At 53.0% G+C, this 12272-nt stretch overlaps 1 protein-coding gene across 25 annotated transcripts in view; it reads right to left on the bottom strand.

Moving 5' to 3' along the window:
- ZMYM2 (zinc finger MYM-type containing 2) overlaps window positions 1-775 on the bottom strand; it is an 82260-nt gene extending 81485 nt beyond the window's left edge. For 11 of the 25 annotated variants that reach the window (XM_084981191.1, XM_084981192.1, XM_084981194.1 and 8 more), the window contains exon 1: window positions 662-775. Coding sequence is in view for 6 of the 25 variants with exons in the window: in XM_021065426.2 (XP_020921085.1) it covers window positions 374-549 (176 nt within the window). In the remaining 19 variants the exon portion in view is untranslated. Of the gene's footprint in view, window positions 1-373 lie in introns of all 25 variants that reach the window. The other 14 variants (XM_084981177.1, XM_084981178.1, XM_084981190.1 and 11 more) reach the window with 5 other exon arrangements.
- Between the last annotated feature and the right edge of the window lie 11497 nt (window positions 776-12272).

Genomic DNA, 12272 nt, shown 5'->3' with positions numbered 1-12272 from the left:
GCCAGGCGGAAACCCCCTGCATTTGCCCCGAGCACTTGCCCAGGGCCCGAGATTTGCCCCCCCCCGCCGCAGTCGGCGACCGGCAGCGCTGCCTCCCCGTCCGCCATTAGAGACCCAGCCAAACAATACGTGCGGAGCCGAGCCGCGCGCGCGCCGAGGCCGGGGCGGCCAAGGAGGGGACCAGGCGCAGGGCGCCCGCGCCCTCGCCCCCGAACTTGGAGACCTCGCGCCGCGCCTGGGAGGGTGCGAACGCGCCGCGAGCGCCCACGGAGGCGCCCCTCCCCCACCCGCCCCACCCCCACCCCGCGACCCCCGCCGCCCGCCCCCACCCCGGGCGGCCCCGGGCGACCCCCGCCGCCGGCGTCCGCCTCACCCGGCCCTCGCGGCCGCGCCTGCACGCCCGCAGCCCGCGGGCCGCCCGCCAAGGCGCCTGGGACATGAGCGGAGCCGCCAGCAGCCCGAGGCCCCGACGCGGCAGCGGCGACGGCGGCCGCGCCGCGGGCGCTCGTCCCGGGTCGGTGGGAGGCTCCGGAGGCTGCCCTCACCCATCTCCGCCTCCCGGCGCCTCCGCCTCCGCCTCCGCCTCCGGAGGCTGCGCCGCTCCCGGCCACCCCCACTGTCGGCGGCCCTGGGCTGGAGACACAGCGGGGACAAGCCTCACCCGGTTCTGGCTGCGGCTCCGCGGAACGAACCTCCCCGCCCCCGGCCCACCCCCCTTCGGGAACCAGCGCAACTCCGATCGGTCCAGTCCCGGCTTTAGCGCTGGTGAGGAGGCGGAGGCGGCGGCCGCGGCGGCGCGGCCCGACCCGCCAGGCCCCGCCCTCCGCGCCCTCACTGGCCGGCGTGGAAGGCGGGCCCGGCGCCGCGGGCACGCCCATTGGCTGCGTCCGCCTTCCTTCAGGACACCCTCGAGGGGCTGGCCCGACGGCTTGTCCGTCAGGCGCAGGCCACACCCCCGCGTCTCCGGCCCACCCCGCCCCTCCGCCCCCGCCCCCACCCCAGCCCGTCAGGGTCGGGCCGCCGACTCCCCTGCGCGCCGCACCGGCCGCCGTTCGGCCCCTGGCGCTCGGGGGCTGTCGGGGCCCCGCGGCCCAGGGGCCTCAGCCTGGGCGTCCGGCCGCTACGGCGGCTGCGAGCGACGCCGCGCGGGGAGCGCCGCGGCCTCGATGTCCCCAACGCCCTCCCTGTCCAGTGTCTGGCGGCCCCGGGAGGGGCGAGCGGGCGGGGGGGGCGGCCACGGGGGCGGCAGCCGGGAGCCCCGGGCCGGGGCCGGGGCGGGGGCGCCCGCGGGCTCCGAGGGCCGGCAGCGCTTCCCCTCGCCGCAGCCCCGTGGGGAGGCGTCCCCCGCTCCCGTCATGGCTGCGGGAGGAGGCGACGTCCTCCATCTTGTCGGGCTCGGGGGTGGGGGGCGGGGGGGCCGCCCCCACGCGTCCCGGGAAACCGGGCTGGGCCCCGCCGGGCGGCCGCGGGGACGGCGCCCGCTGCCGACTCGGCGCCCGGGAAGCGGCCGGCGCGACGGGGCCGGACCCAGACGCCGCTCCCCGCCGCCGCCCGCCAAGATGGAGGCGCAGCGGGCTGCGCGGAGCGGGCGCCCGCCTGTCGGAAGGGCCGGGCCGCCCCGCGCCGGGGCCGCCGCCTCCCTGGCCCTGGGCGGACGAGGCCCCGCGCTCCCCGGCCGCCCGGGGCGGGACGGAACCCAGGGGCGGCCGGGCGGCCGGGCGGCCGCGCGGGCTCGACCGAGGAGCCTTCCGGGCCGCGGGGCCTCTTTTGTTCGCCGTCTACAGCTCGGCCCCGGGCGCACGTCACGGGCGGTGCGGGTTCCGCGGTTCCACGTCAGGGGGAGCTCGGAGGCCGGCCCGGCCCGGCCCGGCGCGGCCTGGCGGCTGTCGGGGCCGCTGAGCCCACGCTGTTGGGCGCTAAATGGGTGAACAAGTTGGACCCAAATTTCATGGTGTTCTCACAACACTGCCTAGTAGTAGAGACACGAACGATGTTACATTTTAAAGTTCAATGCGATGATGAACAACATGAAGTTTTTAATGAAGTTACAGTCATGCATGAAGGTTTCACGAAGAACTGAGGTTTTAGAGACGCCACTCACTGAACAGTCTGGTAAAATATAAGACTCATAAATTTACAAATGAGGTAATTCTTCCACCTATGGAAAAATGCAGTAAATACACTGTTATCCTCATTTTTCTTTTTTTTTTTTCTTTTTTTTTTCTTTTTTTTTTTTTTTTTGCTATTTACGGCCACACCTGCAGCACATGGAAGTTCCCAGGCCAGAGGCTGAACCGGCATAAGCCACAGCAAGTTGGATCTAAGCCACCTTTGCCACCTATACCACAGCTCTAGACAACGTCAGATCTTTAACCCACTGAGCAAGGCCAAGGATCAAACTTGCGTCCTCATGGATACTAGTCTGATTTGTTTTCACTAAGCCAGGACAGGAACTCCAACATACCGCTATTTAGATGGAAGGATATCCATCATGTATTTCAACCCCCTTTCTCCAAAGGGTATCACCTATCTTTCTACAAACATTTCATTGTTATAAAACTTAAGTTTTCAATACGGTAAAATAAGACTTTATCACACTGTTCCGTTTTACAGTGGCACTCCTGATGTCACTATCTTCACAACAGAAATGTCCTCTATTAGCAAATGTGGGGCAACATTGTAATAACTCCATGAAAACTTAACACCACCATCCTTTTCTGTTAACATGAACCATTGCAATAATTTCTCTTTATTGAGGTTACACTTAGTTTGAAGGCTTAAATAAAGATTCTTGCGAATAAACTCAGCCATAGACTTAGAGAATGCATTAGAGCAGTTTCCATCGTGGCACAGGGGAAATGAATCCAACTTAGGAACCAAGTGGTTGCCGGTCCAATCCCTGGCCTCGCTCAGTGGGATAAGAATCTGACGTTGCCCTGAGCTGTGGTGTAGGTCACAGACGCAGCTCAGATCCTGTGTTGCTGTGGCTGTAGTATAGGCCTGTGGCTATAGTTCCAATTAGACCCTTAGCCTGGGAACCTCCTTTTGCCTTGGGCTCGGCCCTAAAAGAAAAGAAAAGATTCCACATACAAGTGATAACATAGAGTTTTTGTCTTTGTCTGACTTTTTCTACTAAGTGTGATACCCTCTAGGTCCATCCATTTTGTTGCAAAAGACAAAACTTCATTCTTTTTACAGCTAAGTAGGATTCCATTGTACATATGTACCTCATCTTCTTTATCCGTTAATATGATGATTAACACTTAGGTTTTGGAGTTCCGTCGCGGTGCAGTGGTGAACGAATCCAACTAGGAGCCATGAGGTTGCAGGTTCAAACCTCAGCCTTGCTCAGTGGATTAAGGATCCGGTATTGCTGTGAGCTGTGGCATAGGTCGCAGACAAGACTCAGATCCTGAGTTCCTGTGGCTCTGGCGTAGGCCAGAAGCTACAGCTCCGATTTGGCCCTTAGCCTGGGAACCTCCATATGCCGAGAGAGCAGCCCAAGAAATGGCAAAAAGACAAAAAAAAAAAAAAAAAATGATGCTTTTTTGTAAATGATGATTGTAAATGATGCTGCTATGAACATTGCAATGCATATATCATTTCAAATTAATGTTTTCACGTTCTCTCTCTCTCTCTATGCTCAAGACTGGAATTGCTAGATAACTAATAGTAATTCTACTATTAGTTTTTTGAGGAACCTCCCTACTGTTTTCCATAGTGGCTGCACCAATATTCATTCTCACAAACAGTGTGATGTGTTCCCGTTTCTCCACTCAATAGCTCTTCTGACAGGTGTGAAGGAATATCATATTGTGCTTTTGATTTGCATTTCTCTGATAATTAGCAATGTTAAGCATCTTTTCATGTGCCTGTTGGCCATCTGTATGGCTTCTTTGGAAAAATGTCTTTTCAGGTCTACCCATTTTCTTTTTATTGCTTTCTTTCTTTTTTTTTCTTAGAACCACACCTGCAGCATATGGAGGTTCCCAGGCTTGGGGTCAAATAGCAGCTACAGCTGCCAGCCTACACCACAGCCCCAGCAATGCTGGACCCGAGCCAAGTCTTCCACCTACACCGCAGCTCACGGCAATGCTGAATCCCCAACCCACTGAGCGAGGCCAGGGATTGAACCCGCATCCTCATGGATACTGGTTGGATTCATTTCTATTGAGACACAAGGGGGAATTCCCCAGGTTTGCCAATTTTCTAATCAGAGTATTTGATTTTTTTATATTAAATTGTATGATGTGTTTTTATGTTTTTGATAATAACCCCTTATTGGTCATATCATTTACAAACATTTTCTCCCATTCAGTAGGATTTTCATTTTGTCAATGTTTTCCTTTGCTCTGTGAAAGCTTTTAACTTTAATTAGATCCTATTTGTTTATTTTTATTTCCATTACTCTAGGAAATGGAGCCAAAATGCTATTGCTTCGATTTATGTCAGTGTTCTCCCTATGGTTTGTTTTCTTTTCTTTTTTTTTTTTTTTTTTTTTTTTTTTTTGTCTTCTTTGCCATTTCTTGGGCTGCTCCTGAAGCATATGGAGGTTCCAGGCTAGGGGTCGAATCGGAGCTATAGCCGCCGGCCTACGCCAGAGCCACAGCAATGGGGGATCCGAGCCGTGTCCGCGACCTACACCACAGCTCACGGCAACGCCGGATCCTTAACCAACTGAGCGAGGCCAGGGATCGAACCCATAATCTCATGGTTCCTAGTCAGATTCGTTAACCACTGAGCCACAACAGGAACTCCTATGGTTTGTTTTCTGTGTGTGTTTTTCTTTTTTCTTTTGGGTCCCAACCCTCAGCATATGGAACTTCCCAGTCTAGTGGTTAAATTGGACCTGCAGGAGTTCCTGTTGTGGCACAGTGGTTAATGAACCCGACTAGGAACCGTGAGGCTGCGGGTTCGATCCCTGGCCTCGCTCAGTGGGTTAAGGATCCGGCGTTGCCGTGAGCTGTGGTGTAGGTTGCAGACGCGGCTTGGATTCCACGTTGCTGTGGCTCTGGTGTAGGCCGGCGGCTACAGCTCCGATGAGACCACTAGCCTGGGAACCTCCATATGCTGTGGGAGCGGCCCTAGAAAAGGCAAAAAGACGAACAACAACAAAAAAAATTGGAGCTGCAGCTGTGGGCCTGCATCAAAGACACAGCAACACCGGATCCAAATCAGCGACCTATACCATAGCTCATGGCAACCCCAGATTCTTAAGCCATCGAAGGAGGCCAGGGATTGAACCTGCATGTTCATGGATACTAGTTGGATTTGTAACCTGCTGAGCCACAACGGAAACTCCCGTGTAGCCTATGTTTTCCTCTAGGAATTTCACAGTATCCAGTGTCACATTTGATCTTTAATCCACTCTAAGGTTGGTTTTTTTGTTGTTGTTTTGTTTTGCTTTTGCCGTACCCACAGCATATCGAAGCTTCATTGATGAGCTTTAGGAGTTTTTGGTAACATTCCCAGGCCAGGGATCGAATGGGAGCCCTAGCTGAGACCTATAGCATAGCTGCAGCAACACTAGATCTTCTGCCCACTGTGCCACATAGGAACTACCGAGAATCTTCAAATTTCATTCTACTACAAGTAGCTGTGCAGTTTTCTCAGCACTAATTATTAAAGAGACCGTCTTTCGTCCATTGTATATTCTTGCCTCCTTGGCCATAAGTACAGGGGGTTATTTCTGGGCTATCTATCCTGTTCCCTTAATCAATATGTCTAGTTTTTTTGTTGTTGTTTGTTTGTTTTTAAGGACAGCAAACAGGGGATTCCCATTGTGGCTCAGTGGTAATGAATCTGACTAGTATCTATGAGGATGTGGGTTTGATCCCTGGCCTTGTTCAGTGGGTTAAGGATCTGGCATTACCAGGAGCTGTGGTGTAGGTTGCAAAGACAGCTAAGATCTACTATGGCTGTGGCTGTGGCATAGGCCTAGGAACTTCTATATGCTGCGGATGTGGCCCTAAAAAGCAAATAGTAATAATAATAAACAGGGGTCTAGGCCACACTATGATTACATGGCTTACAAACCGCAGCTCAAAAAACATTATTCTGGGGGAGGAAGTGGGATGGATTGGGAGCCTGGGATTAATAAATGCAAACGGGAGTTCCCATCGTGGCGCAGTGGTTAACGAATCCGACTAGGAAACATGAGGTTGCGGGTTCGGTCCCTGCCCTTGCTCAGTGGGTTAACGATCCGGCGTTGCCGTGAGCTGTGGTGTAGGTTGCAGACGCGGCTCGGATCCCGCGTTGCTGTGGCTCTGGCATAGGCCGGTGGCTACAGCTCTGATTAGACCCCTAGCCTGGGAACCTCCATGTGCCGCGGGAGTGGCCCAAGAAAGAGCAACAACAATAACAACAACAACAAAACAACAACAGAAAAGACAAAAGACCAAAAAAATAAAAAAATTAAAAAATAAATAAATAAATAAATGCAAACGATTGCTTTTGGAGTGGATTAGCAATGAGATCCTGCTGTGTAGCACTGGGAACTATGTCTAGTCTCTTACGACGCAGCACGATAATAGGAGAAAAAATAATGTATGTGTAACTTGGTCACCGTGCTGTACAGCAGAAAAAAAATTGTGTGGGGGAAATAATAAATAAATAAATAAGAAAGAAAGAAAACAGAAAACATTACTGAGAAAGCAATTCATGGATAAGTTCAAATTGTAAAATAAATTTCCAATTGTCATTTTGTTTCTTTCTTTGTTTTTTTGTTTTTTGGCCAACCTGAGGCATGTGGGGTTCCTGGGCCAGGGATCAGATCTGAGCCACAGCTATGGCAAGGCTGGATCACCAGATCCTTACCACTGTGCTGGCCAGGGATCGAACCAGTGCTCCAGAGACACCACCAACCCCATTTTGCCAACCAACTGGGGAACTCCCAACTGTCATTTTTTAAATGGAATAAAGAGAAAAGAGTTGGGGGAGTTCCTGTTGTGGCTCATTGGTTAACGAATCTGACTAGCATCCAAAAGGTCGCAGGTTCAATCCCTGGCCTTGCTCAGTGGATTAAGGATCCAGCGCTGCCGTGAGCTGTAGTGTAGCTCACACTCAGCTCAGATCCTGCATTGCTGTGGCTGTGGTGTAGACCAGTGGCTACAGTTCCATTTCAACCCCTAGCCTGGGAACTTCCATATGCTGCTGGTGTGGCCCTAAAAAGACAATAAATAAATAAATAATAAAAACTGTTTTTTGAAAGAAAGAAAGAAAAAGAAAAAAGAATTGGGGAGGTCCTGCTGTTGTGCGGTGAGTTAATGATCAGGCTTGACCCTGAGGTGCAGGTTTGATCCCTGCCCAGTGTAGTGGATAAAGCTTCCAGCTTGCAGCTGCTGTGGCACAGATTTGATCCCTGGCCTGGGACGGCTAAAAAAAGAAAAGAAAAAAAGTATTGTAATCAAAATTAGAGTCTACAAGCTTGATAAGACAGAAAAGTTTCAGTAACTCCAGTTTAGTAGTACTGGAGTTTCCACTGTGGTACACCGGAAATGAATCTGACTAGTATCCATGAAGATTCAGGTTCAATCCCTGGCCTTGCTCAGTGGGTTAAAGGATCTGGCATTGCTGTGACTGTCTAGTCTGGGAACTTCTGTATGCCACAGGAGCCACCCTAAAAAGCAAAAAAAAAAAAGTTTAGTGGTACTAACAGAAATTAATTATCATTATTAGCATAGTGTGGAACTTTCTAAGATCTTTGGTACTGCTTCATTCCACAAATATTAATTGTCTAAAATATACCAGATGTATGGAGTTCCCGCTGTGGCTCAGTGGTTAATGAATCCGACTGGGAACCATGAGGTTGCGGGTTCAATCCCTGGCCTCGCTCAGTGGGTTAAGGATCTGGCGTTGCCTTGAACCATGGTGTAGACTGCAGACACAACTCAGATCCCGTGTTGCTGTGGCTCTGGCGTAGGCCGGTGGCTACAGCTCCAATTCGACCCCTAGCCTGAGAACCTCCATATGCCAAGGGAGCGGCCCAAGAAATGGCAAAAATACAAAAAAAATTTTTTTTAAAATACCAGATATAATGATAAGTGCTAGGGAATAATGGAAAAAGATATAATCCCTGCTCTCATGGAAAGTATAGTCTAGGCTAGCCTAGAAAGAGCCAACACAGAGAGAATCAATTAAATGAATAAAATAATTAGGGTTGAGTGCTAGGAAGGAAATAAACAGAGCTCCTTTGTAGCGAATATCAATAGAGACCTAAGCTAATGACCATGGGAGACCTTTCTGAGCAAATAACATTTAAATTGAGATCTGTCCTCGGAGAAGCATCAGAGTATCAAGGGGAATCGTGTTCTAAACTGCAGGAAAAGCAAGATGTGAGCTTCTCCTAAGAGGTGGAGGGTCAGTAGGATGGACCGACGGGGGTCAGGGAAGGAGTGACTCTCAAGGAAGTTACAGCAAGAGCAGCTCCACCTGGGTTTCGTAGGCCCTGCTAAGGAGCTTGAATTTTATTCTAGCGCATGGAGAGGGTTTCGAGTGAAAACGTGGTTCAGTATTTACATCAATGTCGAGCAGATAACCACGGCCACTTTGCGGAGGATGGCTGGGGCGGAGCAGTCTTGGGGAAGCTGTGGAGGAGCGAGGGCAAGAAGTGGCTGCGAGCCCCAGAGGGGAGGCAGAGCCGGCCGTGGGTTAGGCGAGGATGCAAGGGGGTGTGGCCCAGAGGGAGCCCCGAGGTCACTTCTAAGACTTAGAAGCTGGTTTAAAATTTAGACCAAAGGCTTTCTGTCTGATATCAAAGTATGAGCACATCTGATCAATTTCAGATGTGAGAACACTCACAAAAATTAGAAGCTCTCTCTCCAGAAGGGCAGCAGAGAGGAGGCATCCTAAATAGAACAATAAATTAATCCTAATTTCACTTCACTGGATTTGTGAAAAAAACACAGTCTGAAATTTTATGAGTAAAACATTATTGAGAGGTTTACTTATGCATGCTTTTCACTTTTTCCCACAAACTTAGAAAAATAGCTGTTAGGAGTACATTAATGCTTCTGAGTACAAATAAATGACTGTTTTTTGTAACCAATTTCAAAGCTGTCCACATTGTTTTTCTAATTTAATTATTTCTCATCACATCACAACAGTTCTTTATAATATTAGCAATAACCTTGAAGTGTTTTTTCCTTCATTTTGTTCTCGTTTTCTCTTTTTCAGTCAAATGAACTGTGCAACTGTCCATGATACCTGACTTGCCCAGGTGTGTGTGTGTGTGTGTGTGTGTGTCTGTGTGTGTGTGTCTGTGTCTGTGTGTGTGTGTGTGTGTGTGTATAAAATCACCCAGCTGCTCAGGTGTCTACATATAAATACCTAGCTGCCCAAGTGTGTACACAGAGCCACCCAGCGACCAGGCGTCTGTGTATATATGTATAGGAATGTATACAGTGCAGGAATGTCTATCAGTCACCGGGGCAGCTGGGCGTCTGTGTTCTCTTCCAGGCGTTTGGTGGTGTCTTGTCGTGGGTTTGTCTTTAAGCCATGTTGAGTTTGTTTGGGGGCATGGGGTGAGAGCTGTTCCACTTTCATTTCATATGTGTTCATATAAAATCACCCAGCTGCCCAGGCGTCTATCGATCATGGAGCAGCCGCCCAGGTATGCACGGATAATCGCCCAGGTGCCCACGTGTACCAGAAGACCCAGGGTGGTGGCGCCTGGCCTGGCGTGGCGCCGGTCTAGGGGGAACCATAGGCGCCCTGCTGTGGGTCACATCCAGAGGGACACGCGGCGCCCCTGCCCGGAGTGCGCCCCACCTCCGCCCCCGCGGCCCGCCTCTGCCCGCGGTCGAGGGGCCTCGCAGGGCAAGAGGAAGCTTCGAAGCCGCAGAGCGGGCGGAGGGGCGTCCGGGGCGCAGGCAAAGGAGCCGGCGCCAGAAGCGGGCGCGCGGGCGGGCCTGGGGGGGGCCTGGGGCCCGGGCCGGGTGACGGACGGGCCGCGGCAGGAGCCGGCGCCGAGCCGGAGCATCGCCGGAGCAGGAAGAGCCCGGCGGAGGGAGGGCGCCCGAGATTCGAGGGCCGGCCCTCGCCGCGCGCCGCTCCGGAGACCCCGGCCCGGACGGAGGCCGCGGAGCTGGGCGGTCTCGGGCCGAGCCCGGGCCCGGGGAGGGAAGGGGGCAGCGCCGGCCGAGGGTGGGACGAGCGCGGCGGGGCCCGAGCCGGGGCGCGGGGCGGGGCGGGGCAGCGGCACTCGCGCGCCCGGGGGAGCGGGCGGGGGTGGCGGGGGCAGCCCCGGAGCCCGGCCGCGGAGGGCGCCCCTCCGGCGAGCACGGCCCGGCTGCCCTCCCCGCAGGCCCGCCTCGCAGCTGCTCCTCGCCGGCCCGCGGCTCTGGGCGGGAGGGCCGAGGCCAGCCCCGGCCCGGGGGAACGCAGGAGCTCCAAGGCCTCTTTTCCGGCTCTGGGATCCCTCCAGGTCGTCTGCCCTTGGCCCTGGCCTCCCGCAAGCGGGGACGTCTGGAAAGAATTCAGCCTTAGACCAGCGCAGGGGCTTACGAAGGGCTCGAAACTTCCGCTGGTCCTTCACCGCTCAGTTGGGATCAGACCAAGGCCTGAGTGAGCCCCTGCCTCACCTCCCCCGGCCCTCGTTTTGCTTTTTAGGGCCACACCCGCGGCATAGAGAGGTTCCCAGGTTAGGGGTCGAATGGGAACTTCAGCGGCTGGCCTACACCGCAGGCACAGCTGCGTCTGCGACCTACACCACAGCTTACAGGAACCCCAGATCCTGCACCTGCTGAGCGAAGCCAGGGATGGAACCTGCAACCTCATGGTTCCTGGTCGGATTTGTTTTCGCTCCGCCCCAAGGGGAAGAACTCCGCGGCCCCTTTTTTATAACCATCTTGGAGGATTGATTCTTCTCCTGGGTGTCTGGATTCCTCCCATACCCTCCACTTCGGGCCACCAGACCCTCTGTCTGTCCCCACCTGCATGGTGGCCACCGGGGGTCTCCAAGCCTGTGCTCTGCTCTGGCCAAGGACGTGAGGACAGGAGGGACAGCAGGCTCCGGGGTCGTCTTTTTTCCTCTTGCCTCCTGGTCTTGTTAGGGGCCGGCACAGCATCCCCCTTGTGAGAGCCTGAAGGACCTACAAAGCCGCAGATCTCACCCCCAGGCCCCTGGGTCATGCACCCTGGCATCCTTGGTGCCACCTTCCCCTGCCACCACTGCACTAGCCACTCGCCCCCGTGACAGTGTCTGTGCTGTACAGTAGGCCCTGGATGACTATCTATTTAGTGTAGAGTAGTGCGGATGCATTAATCCGAAACTCCTAATTTGTCCCTCGTCTCAACCTTTCCTCTTTGGTAACCATAAGTTTGTCTCAAAGTCTGCAAATCTGTTTGTTTTTTCGAATGTTTATTTTATGAGTAAGCTGATTTGCACCATTTTAAAATTTTATTTATTTATCTTTTTAGGGCCGCGCCCATGGCATATAGAAGTTCCCAGGTTAGGGGGTCAGTGGGAGCGGCAGCTGCCAGCCTGTGCCACAGCCACAGCAAAACAAAATCAGAGCCTCGTCTGAGACCTACGGCAACGCTGGATCCTTAGCCCATTAAGTGAGGCCAGGGATTGAATCTTCATCCTCATAGTTACTAGCTGAGTTCATTACCACTGAGCAGCAGCGGGAATTAGCTGCATCATATTTTTAGGTTCCACAAATAAGTGATACTTGTCTTTATCTGACTTACTTCACTTAGTATAATAATCTCTACGTCCATTCATGATGCTGCAAATGGCACTTTCATTCTTTTTTTATGGCTGAGTAGTATTCCATTGTTTATATGCAGCACATCTGCTCTATTTGTTTCTCTGTCCATGGACATGTATTGGCTACTACAAATAGTGCTGCAGTGAATACCGGGGTGCATGTATCTTTTCAAATTAAGGGTTTTTTCTCCACATATATGCCCAGGATTGGGATTCCTGGATCAGATAATCATTCTATTTTTAGTTTGTTTTTTTTTTTTGTCTTTTTGTCTTTTGTTGTTGTTGTTGCTATTTCTTGCGCCGCTCCCCCGGTATATGGAGGTTCCCAGGCTAGGGGTTGAATCAGAGCTGTAGCCACCGGCCTACACCAGAGCCACAGCAACGCGGGTTCCAAGCCGCGTCTGCAACCTACACCACAGCTCACGGCAATGCCGGATCGTTAACCCACTGAGCAAGGGCAGGGACCGAACCCGCAACCTCATGGTTCCTAGTCGGATTCGTTAACCACTGCACCACGACGGGAACTCCCTATTTTTAGTTTTTAAGGAAACTTCCTACCATT

This window comes from Sus scrofa, chromosome 11 (genome assembly GCF_054392235.1).
Source record: "Sus scrofa isolate SSC_HxYL_T2T_F1_AM1 chromosome 11, Sscrofa_HxYL_maternal_Yorkshire_Landrace_v2.0, whole genome shotgun sequence".
Lineage (NCBI taxonomy): Eukaryota > Metazoa > Chordata > Mammalia > Artiodactyla > Suidae > Sus > Sus scrofa.
The sequence above is the reverse complement of the archived record's forward strand: the minus strand, read 5'-3'. Positions and strand labels throughout refer to the sequence as shown.